Source organism: Eumetopias jubatus, unplaced genomic scaffold (genome assembly GCF_037043125.1).
Source record: "Eumetopias jubatus isolate StellerSeaLion01/CBP00866 unplaced genomic scaffold, mEumJub1_p1.0 scaffold_3, whole genome shotgun sequence".
In the NCBI taxonomy this organism is placed as follows: Eukaryota; Metazoa; Chordata; class Mammalia; order Carnivora; family Otariidae; genus Eumetopias; species Eumetopias jubatus.
Window position 1 is genome coordinate 191,013,206 of NW_028274809.1, and position 26,694 is coordinate 191,039,899.

General features: G+C 43.4%; 1 protein-coding gene across 1 annotated transcript in view; it reads left to right on the top strand.

Annotated features, from left to right (window-relative positions):
• The window catches only part of MYO16 (myosin XVI), a 441,479-nt gene extending 426,864 nt beyond the window's left edge, over positions 1-14,615 (top strand). The window contains exon 34 of the mRNA XM_028087376.2: positions 14,388-14,615. Coding sequence (XP_027943177.2) covers positions 14,388-14,615 — 228 coding nt within the window. The remainder of the gene's footprint in view (positions 1-14,387) is intronic.
• The last annotated feature ends 12,079 nt before the right edge of the window (positions 14,616-26,694 follow it).

Below are 26,694 nucleotides of genomic sequence, written 5' to 3' on the forward strand. Positions count from 1 at the left end.
GCCAATGGGGCACTAACGGCACGTATCACTGGTTGATTAAATGAAGAGAAGTTGGAATTAGCCTTCGTTGTAAGTGTTAATCCTAGAAAAGGGAGACCTTTGCATTATAAATGATAGCAGGAGGCTAAGTGTAAAATTCTAATTATGACTGTATTGTTCTGTCTTTCTTCAAAACCCTTTGCCAAGTTTGGAAACTCTGGTCTGCTCAGAATATATGTGAAGGGTAATTGTTTGCCTTTTCTGTAAGTGGAAAATATAGACAAATATAACTCTACTGTTGCTCAAGATCAAGAAAACTGGAACCTAGGCAGCATATTCCTTGACTGGTTAGGTGTGGTGCTCTGGACACTGATGTGGCCTGACATTTTTGAATGCACGATTCTGGCTGAAGGAACAGATAGTTTTCCATTGTGCTGAAATTGTGATCAGTTAATTGTGGTGAAAAGATTTATTTTATACAAAATAAAAGAAGAAAGATTTATTTTCTGACCTTAATAGACCTCAAAGACAGGATTCTTTTCTGATTTCTCTGATTACATTATTATTTGAAACTGTCATTTCATATTCCTGACTCTGTCAGAAATAGGTTCTAGAACAGCTGAACTCTGATATTGGGAAGAAGTGTCATGAAGTCAATGATATAAAAAGCATAGATTTTGAAGCCCAAGTGGATTTAAATTAATTTTATATATTTCCAGGTGATTTTTATTATCTATTTTTGGAAAGAAGTCTTGATTAAAAAGATTTGCTCTCATGTGTTGCCTACTTTGGCAAAGTCTTGTCTCTTCTCCTTCCGAATCCTTCCTGGTGTCTGTTTTCCCTTTCTCTATGTTGTCTAGAATTTGTACCTGCGTGATTTGCCAAGACTATGTCTTAAAGACCCTGTAATGGACCCCAGAGTCACAGTGACTGTCACTGTGCCCATCAAGTCCATTTCTTCTTAGACACAGAGCTGCCTATGTTTCTCAGCTTCCCTCGTGGTGCAGAGCAGACCTGTAATTGATGCCTACTCAGTAGAACAGGAGCCATGCTGAGCTGCATCCTTCCACGCTTGGCCCATACACGCCCCTCTGCCTAGCGTACCATGTCCCTTCCCATCTAAAAGCTAGATACAAGATCCCAGGAGGCGCAAAGTACACACACAACACAGAAGGCCATCCGCTGATCAGAAGCACCCGTTTTGGCCTTCAGTCGGACACTGTACTTCGTTCATGCCGAACCAGTGGTATTTGTCGTTTGCCTGTTACAACATCTAACTAATACCTCCTCCTCCCTTACTTAGTTTAATGTTGTATGTGTTGCTGCTAAGCATGAGTATTTATAGTACTTAGTTTTCTAAGTTTAGCTTCCATTGTGTAATGAAAATTATTTAAGATATCAAAAATCATACCTGTTAATGATAGAATCAGAATATCACTTATTAGACCTTTAATACAAAGTGGTGATCAGTGGTGTATAACTCTTAACAAATAGTCTCTCAGAAATTCCTCAAAACCAACAGACTTAATTTTCCTCAAGGACAAAGCTAATCCCCTATAACAAGTTGGACACCCTGGGAAATGTTTTCATACTTTTAGAACCTTTTAGATGTGTTAAATGATTGTGAAGGAGTGCCTTGCTTACCTCTAGTTCTCAAGTGGGTGCCTCTAACTGGCAACTAAATTTTGGAAGGAAAAAATCACGGTTGAGGACAGAAAATAAGTTTTCCCCGGTGCTGTAAATTCCATGGCCAATGGAGTTGCTAAACTATGTCCCTCTCTTAATTATAGCTGATTTTTAAAAATCTCCTTGGATTAGGTTATTTTATTAACATCTAGTTTCTTAAGGTGTTTTTTTTTCTCGTTCTTATTTCATTATATCTAATGCCATAATATACAGATTGGGGTTGTTTCCAGAAAAAAATATGATGAGATATTAATAAATTAACAGATAAACTGTGTCCTACACAGCAATGCAGATCCTGGCTAGTTGAACAAGTCGGGGAACCGTTCCTTCTACGTGGCTCCTCCATCCTCCAAAAGCTGTGGAGTGCTTTACTATCCTGAGTGCCATTCCTTATAGAACTCAACCCAAATGTCCTTCCCTCTTTTTGTATCCTACGCATCCTTTTACTCCAAATCAAATCCCGCATCCCAATATGAATTTTTTGGCCAGTATATCACCTTGAAATGAGTCGTGTCTCCTCTGTATTCCAACAACAATAATTACGCATATACTGTGTTAATTAATTAATGCTGCACCCCCTCGTGACGTGTTTGTTGTTGTGTGACGCTTCAGCATCTTTATTCATCTAACTCTTTCTGATTTTATGTCTTGTTGCTCAGTTTGCATGGAATCAGGTCACACTGTGTGGTTCTCAGTCCTGTAGAATGCATCACAGTGCCCTCCACTTCACATTCACCGAAAGAACTCGTGTTCCCTGATCAGCACACATTCTAGGAGGCCAAAGTAGTAGGAGATTAGTACCCCCCAAAGGTCGACTAAACTCAGTGTACTTGAATTTGTGTTCTGACTACACCACTTACTAGCCAAGTGAGTTTGGGCTTTAAAGATGAATTTCAGCATCTATGAAACGAGGCTAATAATACACAGCCTGCTTATTTCACATGGTTATGAGAAACTACTAGAATAGCAACATGTGAAAATGCTTGAAGAATAAATATCATGAAGATGATGTTAGAAATTGGCCCTCAGAAACCTCAAAGGATTCTGTATTTGGGCATATGACCTGGGACTGCTGCAGAGAGAAATAGAATTCTAGGTGTGGCTACATCTGATTGGACTGACAGAGAGAGTCTGTGAGAATGGATGGTAAAGAAACTGGAATAATCAATGTGGCCAGAAAATACAGGGCTTTCTGTAACCTCCTAAAGTGTGTAGACTTGATTGCTTAGACCGGGCAAAGTGGTTGCACTGAAGATTTTTGAACACACAAATTATATGAATACATCTTTTCTTTGGAGAGAGAAAATCTAGTAGATTAATTGTCCTCAATAATACCTCCTGGTATTTGCACTGAGTCCTCTATAAAATCCCAAGAAAAATGTTTTAAGAGAAATCGTAACGCTATTACTTTCTGTATTTCCAATATAATAGATTTATGTTTTTCTATATATTCCATGGATTTGAACCCCATTACTATAATATGTCATTACTATAAACATACCCTAAATATATGTTATCAGTTTTTGTTACAGTCTAGTCACTTACACTGATACTGCCATATTTTCTTAAATGAATTGAGGTAAAAGACCCAAACTCATGCAAAATCCATATCCCAAAGTGTCACAAATTAATTACACTGCATGATGTACAATCGTAAATTTCTATTTTATAACTTTCCATTAATAGGAAGAAATATACATTCACTCATCAGAGTCCATTTTTATTCAAAGCTATTAACCTAAAATCAGCCACAAAATGCAAATAAATGTCCATTTAAATGATATTAAATGTGTTCCAGTACTTATGAAAGTTACTTATGAAAAGTTATGAATGTTAAGAACGGTTACTATCTTATGAAAGTTAAGAACAGTTACTATCTTTTTTAAGAAATCAAAGTGTACAGATAAGGTAAAAAGCTAAAATCTTCTATCCCTCTCTTCACTGCCTGGTGTCCAGAGATAGCTACTCTTGTTTACAAGAAAATTTGTAAAGTGCCTTTGAAGAGATATTTTTCCCTTTGTTTAACCCTTTGGCAATAAAGGAAGCCAAATGGTAATGAGAGAAACAAAATAGCAAGATGAACTTAATTGAATCGCTGTATAAATAGCTATTTCTGAATTAGAAAGGATCAACTCTCTTTTGCCTAAACCAGAAATTCTGTTTTCACATTCAGATCATTTTCTTAAATTTTTTTAGAAGTATGAAAATATACAACCCTTTAATCAAAGTTTTTTTTGAATCATATGTTACTTTAAGCCACTTCTTTAGGATCTATTGAGGTAGATTTTGGCTTTACAAACTGTGATTTTCGAATTTCACTTTTTAACGTTTTTATTCCTCCAACATCTTGTTAGCGTCAAGTAGAAATGGGATTTGCATTTGAAACACTAATGTTCACTATTCAGTCAGCCAAGAAGCTTCCTTCTTTTAATTTCCATAAATGTCAGTAAATGCCTCTTTTCACCTTTGGGTGAATAGTCAATAGAAAAATCAACTCTGTGACAAATGAACAGCAACATGATTTTACATATGAATTATTTAACAAAGTCTATTTTTATCCTGGAAGGGAAAGACTTAAGGTAAAAATCAGCAGCAAATTGTTAATTTACATGTATTAATATTATTCACAGAAATGCATATCCACGGGAATAAAGAAATTTGTATCTCATTTTTTAATTAGTTCATCTAGAACTCTATTAATGACACCATAGAAAACTATTGAAAATTAGTAAAAAGATATGTAAGTAACAAACTTCATGAAGCCTTTACATCACATTGGGTTTCCCTCTGGGTTGTGAGAGATTCAGTGGATTTTGACCGTGCAAAGCGAACAAACTAATGATAAATGTCCCACTTGAGATGTAGAACTTTCATGAACTCAGTTTTTACATCCCTTTATCAGATACTTGTCCTCATGTTCGCCTGATACCTCTGGACATTAGAAGGCACAAAATACTTTACAAGTCCAGGTAGGGAAATGGACACTAGATTCATGTCTTGAACTTCTAAATATCAAAACAGCAAGATTTTTTCAAACACAGAATAAAATCCTTTCTTTTTTTTTTTTTTTTGAAAACCCCCATAGTGAGTTGTTGAGGTAGTAATAGCCAGTGTTATAAGGGGCACTATTTTCTTGGGATTACTGTGTCGGTGAAGTAATCTCCTTAAGACCCCGCTGAAAGGAGGGGATATTGTTCGAGGATGAGTATTCCAGCCCACGGGGACGTGTCTGGACTGTGGTCGTTCACATGTCTGCTCACACCTGCTGGGAGCTTGAAACGGGGCGTGCAGAGGCACCTCTTTATTGAGTGTGGATGGCGTGGCTTCCTCTCCTGTGATCTCTCCTTGAGAGCAGAAGGGTTTGAGGGTCTAAACTGACAGGAGGTTGTAGATTGCAGACGCCACCTGCCCCCATCCCGTGCAGCGCACGTGGGGGCGCCTCCGGGGATGCTGCCTGCCCTCCAGGGGCTGAGCAGTGCCTCCATCTGTCAGTTCCTTTGAGGGGTCCGGTTGTCCCAGCTCCCAGTGAACGGTGACTTTCTGCTTTCCCATGCCAAATCACCAAGTGGCTTCTAAGCTTTGAAGCTTTCATACGTCTTTTGAATGTCAAATTTAAAAATAAAAATCACAGAATAGGGGCACCTGGGTGGCTCAGTCGTTAAGCGTCTGCCCTCGGCTCAGGTCATGGTCCCAGGGTCCTGGGATCGAGCCCCGCATCGGGCTCCCTGCTCCACCGGAGGCCTGCTTCTCCCTCTCCCACTCCCCCTGCTTGTGTTCCCTCTCTCGCTGTCTCTCTCACTGTCAAATAAATAAAAAAATCTTTAAAAAAAAATCACAGAATAATTTCCGGGTATATTATTAGATCCTCCACTGATACTGCTTTCAAAGGCCCTGAAGCTGACAGATGGTCTGCACCCTTTCCTAGAAGCCTGGGGTTTGTACCTGTTATACAATAGTATCACTTTTTTCCCCAAGCCATCCAAAAATAATAATTCTGGGCATGGGACGTCTTAGTCTGTCCGGGCTGCTATAACAAAAGGCCACAGACTGGGTGGCTTATCAACAACAGAAATGTACTTCTCAGGGTTCTGGAGGCTAGAAGTCCAAGACCGCGGTGCCGGCAGGGTCAGGGGAGGGGGCCCTTCTGGGCTGCAGACTTCTCTGTGTCCTCACAGGGGGAAGGGGTGAAGGAGCTCTGTGAGATCTCTTTTATGAAAACACTAATCCCATTCATGGGGGCTCCACCCTCATTACCTACCCACTTCCCAAAGGCCCCAACCACAAATAGCACCACACTGGGGGTGAGGATTCCAACATGCGAATTTTGGGGGAGCACAGACATTCAGACCACTGCATGGGATAAGCTTGTTTGATCTTCAGAGGCCTGGCACTCGTTGGCCACCCCGAAGTCTGGGGGGACCGTCCCACCGTCTTTCAATGGCCCCACTCACTAGCCATTCAGAGCCATCTAGGCATGTCTGAATTCAGAGTAACTAATGGGTCTGGGACCACCCACACCCGATGTGATTTCAGGGAACGGAGCATTTTTAATAAGTTCCCAGGGTTTTATGGTGTTTGAAAGGGCCTTATCTGAATCCGTGACATGAGAACTACATCTCAAGTGTAAGAATTTGCTCAGGGTTGGTCTGGTATTACTTGAAGGCTCTCTCTTCCTTTCCTTCCCTGTCCTTGATGGCAGGGAGGTGCCCAATGTCCCTAAGTTTATTTTTTAAAAAATGAAAACACAAATCTCATATACTGTAAAAGAGAAGGGATTTCAGTACAAGGCAAGCAAACCCAGTTAAAAGAGTCTCTTTTAAAATAGCATCGGGAGGCCATAAAGGAGGAGGAATTTATGCACGTCCTCCTCCAGGGAGAACCTGGAACTTTCTGCCTGCAGCGAGGACTTGAGTGCTTCCTCACCAGGACACCTGAGTCCTTTGCTTTCTTCACTTCAAAAGGAACCAGCTTTCAAAAGTCTCTATGTCCTTAATTTGTAGAGAAGCCCAACCAACCCCAGTTAAGCTAGTCTCAATCCCTGTTTTATACGGAGGACCTAACGGAGAAGAGCACTCGTGACCCTCGCCTTCATAACTCTGCCCTGTCTTCCTTGGCGCGTGGGAGTCAGGTTTCTACCTGAATCCGTCTCCCAAGTCCCAATTCAGACTGACCAAGTCGATACCTGTTTGCTTAAATTTCCAGCCGGTTCTTTCAAGGTTGACGATTGTGATCAACTTCTCCCTTCTCTCAAGCATGCCCCTGGGCATTCATACACAAACTGTGTTTAAGCTCTCCAAGGGTACCGGGTACCCCCCGGTGCTGAGTAGAGATTAATTTACTCACTCTGGACTCGAAAGGACACCCCTGGTCTGAGCAAGCAACACATTCTACCTCCAAGGATTTCTACCCACATGGATCAACATTTTCCCACTTACATATCTTATGTGACTCCTTTATTTTATTTTATTTTAAAGATATTATTTATTTATTTGAGAAAGAGCACAAGCACGGGGAACAGGGTGAGGGAGAAGCAGACTCCCCACTGAGCAGGGAGCCTGACACGGGGCTCAATCCCAGGGTCCTGGAACCATGAACTTAGCAGAAGGCAGATGCTTAACCACTTAACCGACTGAGCCACCCAGGCGCCCCTATATGACCCTTTTAAAATGGAAACAAGATTCTCCTTAACCCCGAACATTTCTTAAGTTAATTTATTATGATGGTAATTAAATGTAGACACACATTGTTACATAAGATCTCTGTATCCTTTCGCCTCTCATTACAGCTGTAAAACCAAAGCAAATTTACAAATTCAACCTGACAAAAACCTACAAAAACAAAAAATTAAAGTTTACAACATGCATGCTAGGTATGATTTGGTTTAGCTGGAATGAAATTACTGATGACAAAGTGAGTGTGGTCCTGGCTTAGATTCCATGAACTTGGGTCCATTTCTACCATCCCGTGCCCTTGGTGAACCCAAGCCTCTACCACTTCTCTCGGCTTCAACTGCTAATCGCACCCGGGCTGTAATATCACTCAGCTCTTTCTCGGAGGAGAATGCCTTATTTGCATAGTAAACCCATCTTACTCTTTTCTCATTCGTGTGCAATGATATCAGTAATAGTCCGTGGGTCATCCTGCTTGTAAATAAAATAGGAAGTTCGAGAATAAAGTCTCGCTGAGCACTAGCTTAAAAAGTAAGTATTAAAATGATCCAAAGCACGATTATGGTGCTTTTGAAAAAATATCATGAAAAGAAAAATGCAAAAAATATTCGATTATCCAGAGAACTAGAGGACCCCCGAAATACAAACGCCAATTTCAGAAACATTACATTTAACTGTTACTTCAGTTATTCACTAAAGTCTGTTTTATCTTGAAATTCAAAGAACCTCTGGACCTTTCATTTCTTCCTGTATAACTTTCTTTAGTTTTAAATTATATATATGTATATATATGCGTGTGTGCGTGTGTGTGTGTGTATATACATATATAATTGACTCATCAGGATAATCATAATTCAGCAATGTTTAGGGATTTTCTCAAGTCCAAGAGCTAACAATGACAGAATCATAAGACCCCACATTTATAGGGCACTGGCTACTTTTTTAAGGCACTCTTTTAAGTAGCCCGCACATGTTTCTCCTGTAAATTGTCACCGGTTTTGTTGAGGTAGACCGTTACTGTGAGCCCACTTTACAGATGAGGAAGCTGATGGGCTTGGTGGCAAATATGGGACCCCAGCCCAGCACTCCAGTTCTAGGGGCTGGGTTTTCGACCATGCTGCCCCTGTTCGAGCGAGTGAGCCCCAGAGCGCCCATGGACCCGTGACACTTTGTGAAAGGATGAAGTCCAGTGTCCCCCTTGGCACTTGTCTACGGTCAAGTCCTATGGAAACGCCTCTTCTCAGCTCTTCCTTTCCCCTTTCCAACTGGTGGCAACCTCAGTTTTCAACATTCAGAGCAAATGATACCTCCTCTGTGAAGTTTCATCAGACCCTCCTCCATAAGCCCTGTTTCCCAGGTAAATGGGGGAAAAAAGTTTTAAAAGACGTCATCTCCTTCTCTATAGCCTGTGCAACAAGTTAAGACAGTTGTGTGTTTTGCATACTTCAGAGTTTCTTTAAAGACAGGGTATTTGTCACATTCATGGGGCACAGAGATGGGACAGTGTGGACACCCAAGGGTTCATAGGTATGGGACAATTTTTACGTTCCCAGTCATAACACTTGCTTTTTGGTTCTAAAAGATAATGATTTTGTGTCCAAACACTGTAATATAGAACATGCCCCAAAAGAGAATAAATAACTGACTAGCTGTCTGCAGTGACACGGGGTGGAGATAAATCTTTGAAGCAATGGTAAACAAGCTTCAAAGTACAAGACACCAGTATGGCACCTGTGGCCAACAAAGAAATCAGGATAAATGAGAGGGAGGTGAAGCCCATGGACTCTAGGCGCTTGTTTCCAGCTGCATCCCTGACCCCCAGCATCAGTTCCTCTCTTTCTGAAAAGAAATGGTTCCCTTTTAATACCAAAGCTAAATTAAATTATTTTTTCATCATGATAAGTGCACCCCTCAATCCCCATCCCGTTTCCCCCATCTTCCACACCCACCTCCCCTCTGCTGACTAGCACTGTGTTGTCTGTAGTTACAAGTCTGTTTCCAAAACCAAAATTTTTGTTAAAAAATCATTATTGCCTTTTTAATGACCATACTTAATTTATCATGAAACATGAAATAATGGTAGAGGAAGCTGTGAGGGTTTTTGTTATTACCAATAGGGTATAAAATTTAAAGAATGGAGAAACACTGATTCTGATGTTTTTATAGCGCTGGGTAACATTGTGAATACTTTGTAGTGCTTGTATATTACTTGACCATCATTTAAATAATATCCATAGTTGTATTTGTTTGCTATTCTAAAAAATGACAAATGTGATTTTTGTGCCTCACAATCTAATAAATTCAATAAATCTAAAACAGATTAAACATCATTCATCAGGGCACACTGTTCTTACCTTCTGATCTTCTATGTATTGTCTCACAGATCATAACTTTAAAATGTCCTCTGAACTTCATTATGTTGCAAGTAGTGACCTAGCATGTATTCTTAAACAGAATTTTAGACCTTCATTTAAGGAATAACCTGTGAAAATTCTTTTTCTTTTTTAAAGGAAGATCAATAATGTTAGTATGTTCCCATCTCATTTATACCATCCTGGCAACTATTCTTATGTACCTATTAGATTTTACTCAATACCTATTAATCTCTATAACAGACAATAAAGTTCCATGGGGTCTCTCAATGAAGGGGTTTATTCTGAGCATTAGTTGATTATTGCAAACATCAGTCAAATTTCTGCTTATCGAGGAAGCATCGAAAGCTCTGGTTGTTGATTCAAAGATGGTGTTCTTCTTTACTTATTACATTATTCAAGACATCAATATCCTCGTTAAGAAAATGCTTTCTAATGGTTTGGGTATGTGAGTTTCACCTTTTATAATGTACTTGGGAATTCAGATATTTTTAGTAAACACTGAGAAGCTTTGAAAGAGTAGAGAGCATTTTTTTTTTTTTTTTTTTCCGAACACTGAAGCAGTAACTCAGGGGATTTGGGACATTTTATGTCAAAAGCCCTCCCCACCAGCCTCCGTCAGATCAGCAGCCACGGAGTGGCTCTATCTGAAAATGTGTTCCTGTTAGGAAGGCCTTGGCAGAGGGTCACACCTCGCGTATATTTTTGGTCATTACAAAGGGTTGCTGAAGAGTCTGAGATTGAGGAGAGACGCAGAATGGATGTGCTCTGTGCTTGGTGTGGGGACAGAGTTGTATGGCTCTCTCATGCCCCGGCATGAACATAAATACAGCCCATGCCATCCGGCCCCGGAAGAGCAACACCATCTGCTCGGTGGAGATGTGGATTCTGCTGGTCTAGTTTTTATGCTTTACTCTGTCTTGTTAGACCTGGCCTCCATTTGCGTATTATTTTTGCATCCTTCTTGTTTTCTTTTAGATTAATGGAATATTTATTATTTCACATTTTCTACATATAACTTGCTAATTACACATTCTCTCCCTGCGTGTTCTATAGTTTTACTAGAGAAGAGAGCATGCATTTTTGACTTACTGCATCTTAAGGGATTTTTGTTACTTTGTCCACTTTCCTAATACTGCTAGAACACTACAACCTCTAAACACATAACCCCTCCTGGCTTTTATAGGTTATCACTGGCGTGCGTTCCTGTTCTACAAATAATTTATAGTCTATAAGACACCCCAAGCATCCAACTTCTATTTACCCTTGGATTTAATTCTGATGTCCTTAATTCTCTCTTAAATTTCAATTTAAAAAAAAAAATTCAATTTTTCCATCCAAGATCATTTTCCTTCACCTTAAACAAAAATGGGAGACTCCTGATGGCCAATTTCCTCCTTTTTACTGTCTAAAAATATCTCTATTTCACCTTGTGAGGGTTATTTTTATTGAAGTAGAGTTTTCGGCTGAATTACTTTCTTCCAGTACTTTACTCTGTGATTTGCTGTTGCCTGGCTTCTGCTTAGAAGTCAACTTACCCTCTCATTGTTGTTCCTCTGAAGGGAATGTGTCTTTTTCCTTTGGATTTTAGAGCTTTTTCCTTTGTCTTTGTTTTAACAGGATCCTCCTTGTGCTTTTTTACTGCTGGCTATGGCCTGTGTGTGTGTTTGCCTTTTGTGTGGTTTGCTGAGCCTCTTAAGTGTGTGTATTGATGCCCTTTGTAAGTTCTGGAAACTTATCTCTTTGAGGACTGCCTTGTCACATTCTTTGTCTATCTTTTCCTTCTGGAATTCCTTTTATGTGTGTCTGTTCCGCTGTCTCTTCTGTTTGTCCATCATTTCCTCTCTCCTAAGCATTTCATCATAGGTATTTTAAAGTCCTTATCGACTAACCCTAAATCTGGATCATCTGTGAATCTGTTTTATCCTTCAATCTTTAGAGAATTTCCTTGTCTCTCCACATGTAATTTCTGATCGCACAGTAAAGCTTGGTGGGTCAACAAACTGTAGATGCTGCAGAGGATGCTGTCTACTGGAGAGATTCCAACATCCCGTTAGGAGGCCGAGGCAAGGGAGGACGTCCTCAGTCCAATCACAGACTGAGCCACGGTGCAGAATCAGCCTGCCTCGGCTTTGCCTCTGATCTGCAGAGAGCCTGTGGGTCTTTTTGTTCCTTAGCTCTGGTTGAGTGCAGATGTGCTCCAGCTGTGCATTTCAGAGGTCCTGGCCCGTTCTCCAGCCTGTGCCCCACTCAGGTGCAAAATCTACAAGTCTCGAAGATGAGACTAATCAGGTGCTTGAGGCTATTCTTCCCCCACCCCTGCCCCCCATCAGATTTTTTGCTTCTGAGGCACCATGAACACTGTAGGAGATTTCACTCTGCTTTTTGTAAGCTTTTGGCCTAAGGCACCACTCACGCATACAGCTGGAAAACTTAACAAATGTCTCTTGGGGAAAATGGCCATCATTTGAGGGTCCTCAGATTCCCAATCTGTGTCTCTCATCTCCTACAACTGCAACATATTGTACGGTTTCTCTTTCTTCTAGAAAGGGCTCTCTAGACCCACAGAAGAACCCAGAATTGGCAAATGTTCCAGGAGAGGGGGGGAAAAAAAACAGCTGGTAATTATCGGTTCAGAAAGATTTTCCCCATCCAGAATTTCTGTTTCCCTTGTTCTCAGTTTGCCAGAGCTATCTGATACTCTAAATATCTGATTTTGGTAATTTGTCTCTCTCTCTTTTTTTTTTTTCATCTTTACAATGGGAGCAGTAACCTGCCATGATCTGCAAAACCCTATGCAGATGTGGAGGTTTCTTGTTTTGCTTTTAATTAGATGAATGTGAAGTTATGTTACTTAACAAAAAGGATATCTCAAGGAAGTTGGGGGAAAAAAATCAACTGAGTTGGTAAAAATATTCTTCCATCAATTACACACTCTCTCATAAGAATAAATGCCGTGACAGTATTTTTTGCAGATTGCTACTATGTGCTGAACGTGGGCCAAGGAACATATAAATAGGTGTTCAATACCCATAGAGTGAAAGAGATTGCAGCTGAAAGTAGCCGCCAAGTGTACACGAGAAAGTAGAGGAGCTAAAATACAATAGTGAAGGAAGACGGATTACACTGAATCCCGTGTAGGGAAAGGAGAAAGAGGGCATGACATAGGGACGCTGGTCTTTAGCATATATCGGCTCCTGGACAACAGTGTAGAGTAGGACCTCGGAAGACAGACTCTGGAGCCAGTCACCATTTTTCATGTGACTTTGGGCAAACTGCTTTACCTCCTTGTGCCCCAATACCCTCGTCTGCTAAAGGCGAGCTAGCAGTGCTGTAGAGAGCTCTCTGGAGGATTGCTGAGTTAATGTGTCTCAGGTGCTTAGAAAAGTACCTGGTACACAGTTAGTACTCTAAAGTGTTTATTAAAAAGATATTTTTTACACCCTCCCTTTTATTGGCTCACTTCCTGAACGTAAAGTCAGTCTGGCTTCCATGGGAGGCTTCCCCACAGGGGGATGTGTCATTTCCATGTCGTTCTGGTGCAGTCCCGGAGACTGGAGAAACATACCCTCTCTGTGGCAGGGGGCAGAGGGTATGCATGCTGCTTCAGCCTTGATTCCCGGAGGTCCCTTCAGGAAGAGACAGTCACGGTCCTGTTTTCCACACTTACGGTGTTTTTCTGGTTATCTGTACATTCAATATGGGGGACCTCCTTTTGCTGGCAGCCAGCTCCACAAACCTAGTTACGTACTGCGGATATGGGTTTGGCTTCCCGACTTCTGTGGTTTACCCCCATGTCTCGACGTTCTGCCCATTAAGGTGTTGGTTCTTAAACTGGGCGGCTGATTAGCCTCGCTGCTTCCGAGTGACTGCTTTCACATAGGAGCCAACCGCTATGCCCTGCTTTCATTTACTGTCGTTCGTTTTGATGGGGAGGCTGGAAGGGGCACCAGAACAAAGCAGGAGGTACTTTGAAAGTGGGTTGAGACGTCTTGTTTCTTCTGAATTCTCCCCAGTATTCCCACTGTGAAGTCCCGCACACTCACTCTAGAATGGCCAGAAAAACGGTAGCCTAAGGAAGCGAGAGGACTAAGCCCATACAATTGCATCATGATGCTCTCCTGCAAAGGTCCCTAAAGTTCCCTCTCTGGGCACAAGATCAGAGAGCACCCAGGTGCTGGTTGAGATCCCTGCCTTGATTTCCCCCCACAAACTGGAGCATCGTAGTCAGTAGGGTCATACTCCCTTAAAAGATGTTGACTAGTTCTGCACAGATGGGAGGACCCTAGAATCAGGGGAACCTTGAGAAACCCAAAAACCTAAAAACAGCCTCACAGTTGTGATAAATGAGGAAAAAGTGTAGGATGTCATAAGAATGTATATCATAACAGAGGGCAAAGGGCACGCAGACATGTGCCCGCTTCTGGAATCACCTGGAGGTTTATCTCCTTAGCCAGTGTCCCTGCCCTCCATACTTTGTTCTGTTTGCCGCCTTCACAGGGCAGTTTCCTGCGCTGGTCGAGGGCCGGTTTCCCGCTGCAGCAGCGCCTGGAAGCTTGGTAGCCAGCGCCCCCCCCCCCCCGCCCGCCCCCATCTCCCTCTCCCTGCCCCGTGTGGCTCTCCCTCTCCCCTCTGGCGCACAGCACCTGCTGCTGCAAGTTTCCCCTCTTCCCTCCCGCAGGTAATCCATCAGCTGCGGCTCTCGGAGAACGAAAGCGCCGCCCTGCAGGAGCTCCTGGACTGGAGGCGGAAGCTGTGCGAGGGGACAGAAGACTGGCAGCGCCTCCTGCAGCCCTCGGAGCCCAGGGCGCCTCCCCCTCCGCCCTGCAAGAAGCCCACCCTGGCGAAGAAGCCCGAGGGGGCGTCCTGCGGCCGGCTGCCCTCCGAGCTGTGGGACTCCGGCACGTGAGGGGCCGCGCGCCGCAGGTGCCCGCGCCACCCCGGCCCGGGCGCTTCCCGCGCGCCCCTGCACCGAGCGGCGCGGGACCGGGCAGAGGGCACCGCGCTCCGCGTGTGCGTGCGTGCGTGTTCTTTCTCACCCGCGGGTGGCGCGCACTCGGCCTCTCGGGCCCCGCGACCCACCCCGCCCCCGGCCGCAGGAGCAGGGCCTGGAGCAGCCGGGCGGGGAGGGGGAGCACCGCCAGCGGAACGCGGCAGGGCAGCGGAGGGGCGCGCGCTGGACCGTGTTTCCGAGCGCGACCACGTGTTCCTTGTTCGCCAGGCGCTCTCCCGGGATCCACCCTCCGCGACAGACGTTTGATTTCTTTGTAGGTGGTGTGTTTTGTTGGCATTACAAACCCGATCATTATTTACCTGTTTCTGACCCTGTTTTATAACTTTATGCAGTTGGTGGTGCTCCCTTCAAAAACACACATTTAAAACAAAAAATTTCTAGACTTTTCTTTCCTCCCACCCCCCTTTTTCCCCCTAAAGGACCTAAGCCCCTCGAGACTGTGTCATTGCTTTAGCTTCGCCAGTGTCAAGCCTGCGCACACATGGACTGAGCCCCGGGTTTCCGTTCGGCTGGCTGGGGACGCACGTGCCTCTGCTGACGTGCACGGCCAGCTCCTGGCGGCCACCTCCTCTCCCCGCGTCACTCCCGGCTACGGGAACTCAGTGAGGCGCGTGGGGCTTCACGTTCATAGCCGGCGGTGTGACAGGGTCACGTCGGAGGTCCGCACAGTCCGAAGGAGCTTGCGGAGACGTGCCGCTCGGGGTGGTGACGCCGCATCCCAGGGTGGCCGTCCCCTCGGAGCTGCGCTGCATGGCTCACCTGCTCTGTCTCCTCAGCCCTCCCGTGACACAACCACCCATTTATCCGTGTGCTTCTGTGGCAGTCAGGAAGTCCTCAGCGGTGCCACCAGACCATGGTGTCTTGCTGCTTGGAACTTTGGGTTCATACCAGCCGCTGAAAAGTCACCATACCAATAAAAGGTGCAGCTGCGTTCTCCGGCGGTGGTATTTATTTGCGGCTGCTTCTGTCTCCCCGGCCCGACGAGCAGCGGCAGTGAAGCCATCTTGTCCCCGTGGCCTGCCTTCCTCTGTGCTCGCAGCCCTCTGCAGGCTTCGGGCGCTGGGGGTTTATTTTAAAATAAAGGTTTTATGATTATTGCAGGTATAACTGCAAGCAAACGTCAACATTAAGAATAATATGTTTGTCACTTAGAAATAATCATAGGCTGCCAGATCCAGAGACGATTTCCATTAAAAAGGTAGTTTCCTATTGTGCCAGGGGAGAAGCCCTGGCTGGGTCAGCCAGGGGCCCGAGGGGCCAGGGAACCCGCGGGACAAGCCTAGATTGTGATGCCCTTGGGAAGGACTGGGGGAGGCAGGGTTTGCAGGCGTAGAATCGGCAAGTTTGAATAATTTCAGGGGCTCCAGGTCAGAGGCTGTCCCCTGGTTGTCTGGTACCTGGCCCTGGGCAGGGGGATGGGGGTGGGGGGTCAGTGACTAGAGAGCGAGCCGCCCATGAAGGAGGTGGTTGGGTGTGGGCTTCGGATTGGTTGGCGATGTTTACTATCTGTAGGACTTGACTTAGCGAGGCGGGAGTGGGGTGGTTAAAGCATCAAAATACAGAAAATGAAAAGGCACAGTTAATACACGGTTAACAGGCAACATTCCTGATGCCGTCTAACAGGGAGGCCTTCTGCTCACCTCCAGCAGAGCCCCACACGTCGCCTCTCTCCGCACTCTCCCTAACGCCTGACTTTCTAACCTCAGCCACCAAGTGATGGAAGAACCAACTTTCCTTGACGTACATGGCTTCCTTGCCCACGCCTTGCACATTGTAGCCACCTAATGATCCTGGATCAGAAGTCTGGACTGATCTCCCCCCACCCCAACACACACAGTGTATTTATTTGGACCGGGGTGAAAAGCAAACTGTTCAAGCATTGCACCTTTTGAGGATTTGTTTCCAGTGCGCACTGGACACTTGCTGTACCGCTGTGCAGGTGCTTTGCACACATTATTCCCAACGCAGACGTCGGCCTCCGTGGTGATTACCATCTACGTACTCATCCTGGAATTCAAGCTTTAAGTAGGCTGTCAGAACGTAAACCCTCATCTTTATGGTTCCAAAGTCCGTACCACGTTAACTTGATATGCAGAAATGTTCTGCTTATTATCTCAAAATATATCTTTAAAATCTTCAAACTAAATGACTCCTGGGGGATACAGTGCCATGTGAAACTGAGGTAAGACAGGGAAAGCTTATGTGGAGTAGACCGTCCCCAGCACGTGTGGGTCCCAATGACACCGCCCTCTGTTTTGTTAACCTGGTCGCAGTTTAGGGCTTGGGTAGGTGCAGGCTGACCTGTCTGTCACTTGCTAGAGGTACCAAGGGCATCCCGGAGAGTTTATATGGGCTGAGTCTAGGATTCCTTTTGTCTCATCTAATGTTTGTTGACCTTCCAGAGGCAGAGAACCAACCCTTTGAAGACGTTCTAGACCACATTCAGGTGTGTGTTAACCTTACTGTAGAACCCTGTGATTGTACCTGTTCTGACATGACCAGACAGGCAGCAGACTCGAAAGCATGAATAGCCACAATAGTAGAAACAGTACTAAGAGTCCTAAAAATACGAGATAAAGTCCGAATCTGTGTGTGTATTAAAGGTACTCCCGGAATGGTTCTCTAACGATTACAACACTGTCAACAAAATGAACAGAGGTACCATTCTGCTTAATAAAGCACCGAATGTTATTCCACATAAGCAAGATTTCAACAGTTATGTGTGTTTGCAATATACTTAATGGTGGTATTTTAATTGCTATCAGACCATAAGGTATGAATTATGACATATTATTGGGACTGAGACTTTGTTTAGCAATATAATTGGTATGAATTATTACCCTGTGTTCAAACACTGCCCAATCTTATTGCTTTTTTAAAAAATGCTTTATGAGTGGTCTCTAAAAACTACTATCAAAATGTTTATAGTGGGTTAAAATGATTTAAAGTGTATTTTCTAGAGTGGAAAAATATATTGTTACTATTCTTAAATTGTGGTACCTAATTTAGTAGAATTATGCTTACATAAATCTACCCAATAAAAGCAACGACCAATTAAAATCTTAGATTTGTAAATGAACATCACATATGAACATTACATAAGTTGGACACAAACTATGTTATGAATTCCACAGTCTAGGAGGACAGATAAATTTCTGTCAAAATTCTATTGGCTGTCGATTTCCAGCAAAATATCCAACTCAGCTCCTGTCACAATAAAGGGCATAAGGTTATTTACATAATGACATTCTGCAGTGGGACACATTTCGCTCTTGGCTATTACTCTGCGCTGCTAATTTTTTCCCCCAACTTTTAAATGTATATCTTTAGCTAGAAGTTAATAGGATTTATTTTTATGTTTATTCTCATCAGGAAATTTTCAACAAAAAACATTAAATTAGCTGGAAAAAAAACAACTGTGTTCCGAGTAAAAGTTCAGTGTAATTTCATTACATTTTTCAAATTGTTTTTAGCGGCACATAAAAAAGCCATGTAATGCAGATGAAAGCAATTATATTTCTATTTATGGTGCAATGGTAAATTCATGGTTTCCCAAAACAGTAGCACTGCTTTCAAAAAACTAAAAATATCTTCTCTCCCCCCATTCTACTTCCTTTACATCTTATTCATAAGCAATGACTTTATCAAACAGATTCTACTACAATGTTCTCCCCATGTGAGTTACAAAGATACTCATACAGCACAGGGTTGTAACATGCTGAGTTACAGACAGGAAAGAATTACCTTTGTAGTCCGTTCACTTTCCCTAAGTACTGCAGACCCCTGGGCGGCTCCATTATTGTGGTTCCAGTAAGTTTCTCTAAAATCCAGCATGCTTTGTAAAACTTTAAAGATGAGTTTTTCAAAGGCTAAGTCTTATTAGCTGCCTATAATACATCTCTATCACCTGTTCTAATTTCTCAGATCACTTTCAGATTTAAAAAAAAAAACCTATTTATACCTAAAATATTTTTTGTATGCTTTGACATTGGCACAGTGTAATCTGGGTTTATGTGGTTTACCTGATCACTACAGTGGCAGAAGAAGACCTTGATGTCTTCTCATAGAAAATATTAAAGGTGAATAAATCTATGCATTCATTTCCATTGTTGCTTCACAAAAGGAATGCATCGAATGTGTCTTCGCTTTGCTTTGAATTAGTCATGGGCTGATAGCCGGCGTATCTGCTGGCTTGCCTTGCCCGATAGCCCCAGGGAACGCGTGAAGCTTCAAAGCAAGGTGCGTGAGCTTGCCCACATGACATTTTCCTGATGTCACCACTTAGCTTCTAAAGTCTAAAGAGAATGAAAGAGAATGAAACTATTGATAAATCCCAAGGGGGAGATCAAAGCTCTAAAGAAAAATGAAATAAAACCAAATTCAATTTGAGGTTTTGATCTTTTAAGATTTCAGCAAACAAAGGGGCTGGAGGTCCGTGATCTCAAACAATTGGCTTAAAAGTGTATGAATTCTGTCACATTCTGAAGAAAGGTTTTCTTTACTGGACCTATTTTTGGGAATCTGTTCAACTGAATTTAATCACACTGGGTCTTGAGTGGTAACAAGAGGAACGGTGGTTCCCAACAGAGTCCCTGTTGTGGTTCATCAATATTACTCTTGAATAAAGTCACTAATCTTCATATCACAAAAGGAACTTTCTGGCTACCTTGTTCTCTAAGTCCGTTGTACATTCGTGTGGGTTGTGGGGGAAATAGTTCTCCAGAAAACTTCTCAATTGGTAAACTGCTGTCGTTCCCTTGGGCATAGAAGCTGTTATAAAAAGATAACATTCTATATTTTAAAAAGCAAGAAAAATTCCCTGGCAGAAGAGAAGAGACGCCACGGGAAATCCACATAGTAATGGCCTCGGCTCCTGAAGGCTGTCAAGGGTCAGGAAGGAGGGAATTGGAGGTGACATTGTCTCATTACTGATCACCAGGAACACTTACCTTTCAGCCTCATGAAAACAAACCTTACAAAGACAGAAGACTTAGTGCCAAGAGCATTCACAAGCCAAAAGTTTGCCCAGAGTGACTCAAAGAAAAAACTCATTAAAGGTACAAGTTGCTACGTCTCCCCGCCTTACTCCGGTAGTCGGCGTTTGGCCCTAGTGAGTCTCCAACCCTACCTATGTTTATTCTCAGGTAGGCTAACTATTTCAACCAACAACCACAGAAGCTAGTGGCTCCACACAATAGACTATTCTAGGTTTCTCCCTTACGTCACAGTCCGACACATGTTGACCCCAAGAAGTCGTCCAGAGACCAAGGGTTCTTCTTCCTTCTCACGTCTCCGACCTCCTTGTGGCCTGTGGAGGACTTCTTGTTCAGCCAGTGGGGGGAGGGGAGCGAGTCACAGCCCGAGAGAGGCTCGTGTCACTTCTGCTCATATTCCATTGGCCAGAACTCAGTTGTGTGATGGCAAGATGGGAAATGGTCCTGCTCTATGACCCAGAGGAAGGGGAAATCATTTGGTGAACAATTACCCAGTGTCTGTCCTGCTGTGTGAGGTAGGGAACTCCTAGCACAAATAGCTAAAATCTATTTTCTATCTCCTTTTGTGTTCAGAAGTCACCTAGGGCAATTTGCCTTCCACCAACCATGAGTGCAGGACCTCCCTCCGCCCAGCCACCACCCACTCACCTTTCCCCGTGTCCCACGATAAACTGTCCTTGGCCACCCTGGAAGCTCATGCAGTGAGGAGGGGTAGGGGATGAGAGGAGCGTTGGGAGCATTCTCACTTGCCTGGTGGCTTCCACTCTGGGTCTGACAGCAGGACAAAGCTGCCATCCTCTTGTGCGAGATCTCCTGCTGGTCTTCTCTCTCATACCTGGGCACATGGATGCAGTTCTGTGTCCACGGCTGCTAGCAACACTTCCCGAGCCCTTGGACATCGGGAGAGATGCCTCTCTTCCCTGAGGTCTCCCTAATCTCCATAGGAGACTCCATCAGATGGTGCTCTTGGCCTCTCAAAGTGTTTGTCTAAGGACCAGCCTCAATGACATCACCGGGAGCCCCACCCCCAGACCTGCTGAATCAGAGTCTGCATTTTAACAAGACCCGCAGGTGATTTGTGTGCTCTGGAAAGACTGAGCAACATGCCGTGGACTCATTCGTGCTGGCTCCCTCTGTGGGACCATCTCCATCTTTATCATTCTGAAGCCAGGGAAATCATGACTCAAGCTTGTCAAACCATCTTCTATACTCATTGGCAGAGTGATGTCACCAAAGATTTCCTCCAGGTAAAACCGAGCGCTGAGAGTTATAATTTGCCCTAGACCAGGGACCCGGTCACTCACTGCCTCTGCCGTCCTAGGAAGCCTGCCATTCTTAACTCCAAATGTCTTCAGAGATGCAAGTACCCACCAAAACTTTCTACAAATGTGCTCACTCAGTCTGGTTTCAGAGAGGGTCAATAATGAGAAGACAGGTTCCAAATTACTTGTTTGTTGCAGGAGCATTTCTAACAGTCTTTGTCTTCTGTCTCTTGTGCTCGCACTTTCGCTCTGATCTGGGGTGCCGTGACACCCTCACAGGTGACTCTTAATATGTCACTAGTTTATGGTTTTCAGCACAACTTCATCATTCTAAAGAATGCAGCTGATGCTTGAACAACGAGGGGGTTAATGGTGCCCACCCCCCTACATAGTTGAAAACCCATGTATAATTTTTGACTTGCCCAAAAACTTACCTACTGATAGCCTACTGTTGACAAGAAGCCTTACTGATAAGAGTCAATTAACATATTTGGTATGTTATATGTATTATATACTATATTCTTACAATAAAGTAAGTAAAGAAGATGTTATTAAGAAAATCGTTAAGAGAAAATGCATTTATAGTACTTCACTCTCTTTATCAAAAAAAAAAACATCTGGGGCACATGTGTGGCTCAGTTAGGCATCCGACTCTGGTCTTGATCTCAGGGTCATGAGTTCAAGCCCCGCATTGGGATCCACATTGGGTGTGGATCCTACTTAAAACAAACAAACAAACAAAAAACATCTGCCCACAAGGAGACCTGCACTGTTCAAACCTGTGTTGTTCAAGGGGCAACTGTAGTTTGCTTTATGCTTTAAGTCACACTGATATTTTCATTTACAACTATTCCCAGTTCAAAGTTTCCATCTTCAATTTGTTTACAGGTTTTTACATTATACTTAACACTGAATTGGTTTGGATTTCCATCTTTTAAATCAAGAATAAGCCTTCCCATGGCTCCTGCCAAGCCATTAATGCCAGGTGAAATGAAGCGAAAACCAGTTTGCTCTCGATGAATTCAATTGACGTGTGGTCTGTGCTTTCAGTATCATCTCTAAATAGGAAAACATAATGGCACCTTTTACCCTGAGAAGCACACCACTGGAAAATAAGTCAATGTGAGATGCTCCAAAATTTTAAACTGCCCATCCAAAGAGCAGACCCTTCCAAATTTTACTTCTTGAATGCTTTCTCATAGCCTACGTTGTCCTTGTTTACCTCGCTCTATGACGCTGTTGTAGCCTCTCCACTTCACCATCTTTAGGAGAGTACAGGTCTCATGTCCAGACTGTGGACTGGGTAATTCACTTGACAGCAGTGGCGGTGGCTTGTGGCGACAGCGTCCCCACCCCCTGCCATGGGGCTGTGCTTGGGGTTGCAGAGCTGGGTGAGAGCCGGGGCTCCTGGGTCCCCTCTACAGCAGGGGAGGTGGGCGAGAGGGAGCCGTGGAAAGGGAGTGTCATTGCACTCTTGTCTTGGGTTAGTCGTGAGTGTGAGAAAGACACGGGGTAGTTAATATGCTCCACCTATGTTTTCAACTGGGAAGCAGAACTCATATTTTGGTGCCAAATTCATAGAGAAGCCCATTGAGATTTTCTCTATGAAGATGCTTTAATTTTATGTATGGTTCACCTGAAGCAAGTTCATTTATTGAAAATTAAACATTTTTTTGAAGCCCCTCCTCTGCGTATTTGGCCTTGAATGTGTGATCCTGTTCAAACGGATACAATTCCTGCTCCTAGGAGGTTACAGTTTGGGGCAGAAAAGCAGTTAGATGAATAACTCCACGTATAACTATTTAAGGTCAATGTCATCAAGTGCTGTGAAGGCAAAGTGCAGGTTACTGCAGAACTCTAAAGGAAAATCTAATTTGCCTAAAGGAGTGATGGAAGTCTTTCCTAAAATAGTATTTATATTGAAACATATTGAAGCAGCTACAGGATGAGAAGAAGAGTCTGTCCCTCAGAGGCCATGCGGAAAGTAAAAAGCCTCGGGAACGGGAAAGAGAGCAGATGTAGGCATTCGGAGAAAGGACCCTTCCCGTCCAAGTGCTCACAGTGCTAAGCCTCTACCTCCCCTATGGCACCTGCCAGTGGGTATCACAATCTCCAACCTTCCCACTAAATCGCGGGGACTTAAAAGACCTTGATATTCCTCAGACTCCAATCTTTGGCATAGTGGACATGGCCGCCACGACTGACCAATGAATAAATGAAATGATGCATAAATGAATGATATCTTTCTGCTCCTTCCCAAATCCCTAAAAATAATATAAAAACATTTTAATACCTAAATCATGATATAGGGCTTTTAATGGACCGGAAAATGGGAGAAAGTCTTGAAACATAGAAGAGAGTGACAAAGGAATTTGGAAAGGAAACCACAGCCTAAAATGGGTAAAATAGGATTTGGTGTCAGAACCTATTGTCTTCCTATGGATAAGTGTCAGAACGTGAAAACTGCTTTCACCTGTCATGAACCTGAATATGCTCAACAATAAAAGACGTGGAATATGTACATCTACCATATACAGTCGGTATGAAGTAAAATGGTACATGTGGAGGTAGTTTGTGAATTGTGTAGACATTGGTTATCTGGAGCCGTGGCTTTGTTACCTAACCCTCCATGGATCTTTACATACGAAAAGAATACTTAAGTTTAGCTTTCCGTACATGATCTCAGACAGTCCTGAGGTAAAGAAAGAAAAAGAAGAAATACGTGTCCCATTTGTTACTCTATTTTACCTCAGGAAAGATAGAACTAATGGCCAGTCCCTGTGATGTGCAGAGAGTAGGAGTCTGGTATCCACTCATTCACACGGAGCCCTGGACAGAGCTATAGGGATCTAGGTTCTGTGCTGGCTGAGTAGGTTAGCCTGCCTTTTCTTTTCTTTTGTAATGTCAGGTGTGTGTGTGTGTGTGTGTGTGTACTGGGGACAGGGAAGGCAGAGGATGTCTAGTAAATTCCTAAGTGATTATTCTAAAATGCTATGATTCTTATCATAAGATAATTGACATTTTTGAAGAAAAGAGATAGAAGAGCTAAGAGATTGCTTTGTCCCAAGCAGGAAGTATAAAAGCGATGGTAGACCCCAAAGGAAGGAAAGGCATGTCTCTGGTCAGACAGAAGAAGGATGCTCATTCAAGGCAACAAAGTCAATGTTAAGAATATGCTCATAAGTTTAAAAAAAAAAAAACAAGAAAGTGTCTTCTAGGATTAACTGTGCCAGAAACATGAGGAGACTGTCTTCAGAGTGGCCGCTAACACTTATCCCCCAGACTTGGCGTCTCTTTTCGAGTGATGAAAATAAAAATCATTTGGAATTGGTAATCAAGCCCCTTCCTACCAATGTGACAGTGTTAGACCTTGCCTCGGGCAAGCCCAAGGAAAAAGACAAAGAAACACAAGGAATTCAGAGTGCCAAAGCTTATCAAAGTCAAAACGGTATCTTTTTAAAATGGCAAGTAAGGTTGAAAAGATGATTTAATAGGAAAGAACATCGAACCTGACCAAGTGGGGAATTTCGGAGAAACAGGGAGGCTCTGAAGCGCGTACTCCTTTCACATTTGTGATGGTTGCCAAAGGGCCCTTGGAAATCTAAAATCGTGGCAAGAACTGTAAAGTGGAAATTTAAAGTATTAGTGTGTGAGTGTGCATAAAATCTAGGAGGATCCTGAACATAAGGGAATTGGAAAGGCCCAGAGCCACTGTCCCATTGCACGTGTCAAATACAGAGAATATTATTAAAACTGACACAGAACTAGTCAGACAGTACACCTTGTTTTTTTTTTTTTTTCCAAGTTAATTTATGATGTGTTTGTTTGGTCTCTAGTAATCTTTCCCCCCTGATTATCCTGAGGGGGTAGAAAACCAGAGTGAATGGGTTCCTAAGTAAGATTTCCAAAGGGAATATACATTAGCTCACTGATACAACCAATCAATATTTTTGAGCACTTACTAAGTGGTATGCTTACAGTGGTCCCAGGGTTTACAGAAACAATACAAGAAGTCCAGAGCTCCAGGTCTTGAGTGTATAAAAATCTGGACCATAGAGTAAATGGTCCAGCAGCAATAAGGCTTAAAGCATCAAAATCCAGCTGTTCTGAGAACAGGTGGGTTGGAGAAGATAGTAAATTAATTATAAAACATGGAGGAGAGGAGGGTGCCTCCCCACTTCACCATACGCCATCAAAACTGGGAAAGGGCAGCAATAAATGAAGACTACTGAGATGGGTCAGTGTAAAGAGCCTCACAGAAGACCTGCAAAAATTCTTACATTTTGTACGGCAGATGTAGAATAATGTCCCTGTGCATCAGCAACTGGGGAAATGCATCAACACCGAACAAAGGAGCAAATGATTTGATGTCATCTCAGGGTTTTTTGTGTTTTACTGGGACCCTTGGTAGCTCCCATTCACTCCTTCATTTGACCCTGCCAGGGCACCTACTGTGTTTCTCTGGGTTCCTAGGTAGCAACAGAAACGCTCCTTCTGATCAGATGGGAGTCTGGGGCCAGCGGAGGGTAGGACAGGCATTGCGATGCAATGACCCCGAGTACCGGGGTGCAGATGGACTCTCTGCAGTGGATCAGCCCAGCACGAGGGGAACCAGGTTGCCGCCTGCCTCGCTGCCTGTGTCGGAGGGTGGTCCCAGGGCACACACCTTCCTTTGAATCAGCTGTGGGTCACCACCAGCCTGTTTCCATGAGGTCATTTCTTGTTCATCATCCATGAAGATGTTTGCCCACAAGCCATGGTAAGAGCACAAAGGACAGAAGGCCCTCAAAAGGAGAAAAGAAAACACAACAGAGCCAGCCCGCATAGTTTCCATGTCACAATCCCCACAGCCTGACATTCCGTTCTCGTCGATGAGGAAACAATATAATGTACAGTCCTGTCACCATAGCTATTAATAACTTGGATGACTTCCAGAGCCGCATGGGTACAAGGGAATATTCTGTCCTTAGTAATCACATCACTGTTTGGATGTTTTCTTTCTGAGACCATGCCTCTATGTCTCCTGCCTGCCACGTGTGAAGGTTCTAATTTTCCAGTCACACATAAGCCCTGATTAGTGGTGATAAGGCAGTAAGTGGGACCGAATTTTTTTAAGCGACTTAGAAAACCACAAAGAACTCTGAGTCCCAAAACACTCTATTAGCACTTTCCAGTCCTATTTTAGAAAACAAATGGGAAAAATGTAAAATGGGGTGGGTTGGGAAGGTTTTTCATCAAAGTGTAGCTGTAATTTTAAGTAGGAGTTTTGTACTTAAACCCCCTAATGGCAAGCATGATTAAGAGAAGCTTGGCTTTACTGTTTACAGCAAACCTTGATTAAATACAAACAAGCTAATGGAACAAAAAAGAGAGAGAGAGAGAGAGAAAGAAATCTCTTCCAGAATGCCCTCCGGCCCTTCCCCAGAAGAACCATCCTGGAGGAAAAACAGACAGGAAGCGTGGAGTTGGCCATCTGTTTCTCCCCTTTCCTCCTATTTTCTCCCATCCTTGGTCCGTCTGGACAATTTGCCTGCTCTAACCTATCTTTTGAGTTTCAGCTTTTCAAAAAGCAGAGACCACACCAACCTACTTTATGTTCAACATCTATCACTGTGGGCCTTCTTAATGTTAAAGAATAGTAAGACTCATGATTGCCCTGTGACTCTCCGAGACTTTTTTTTTTTTTAAGTGAGGAAGGTGGAGCTGTCTCTGTCTGAA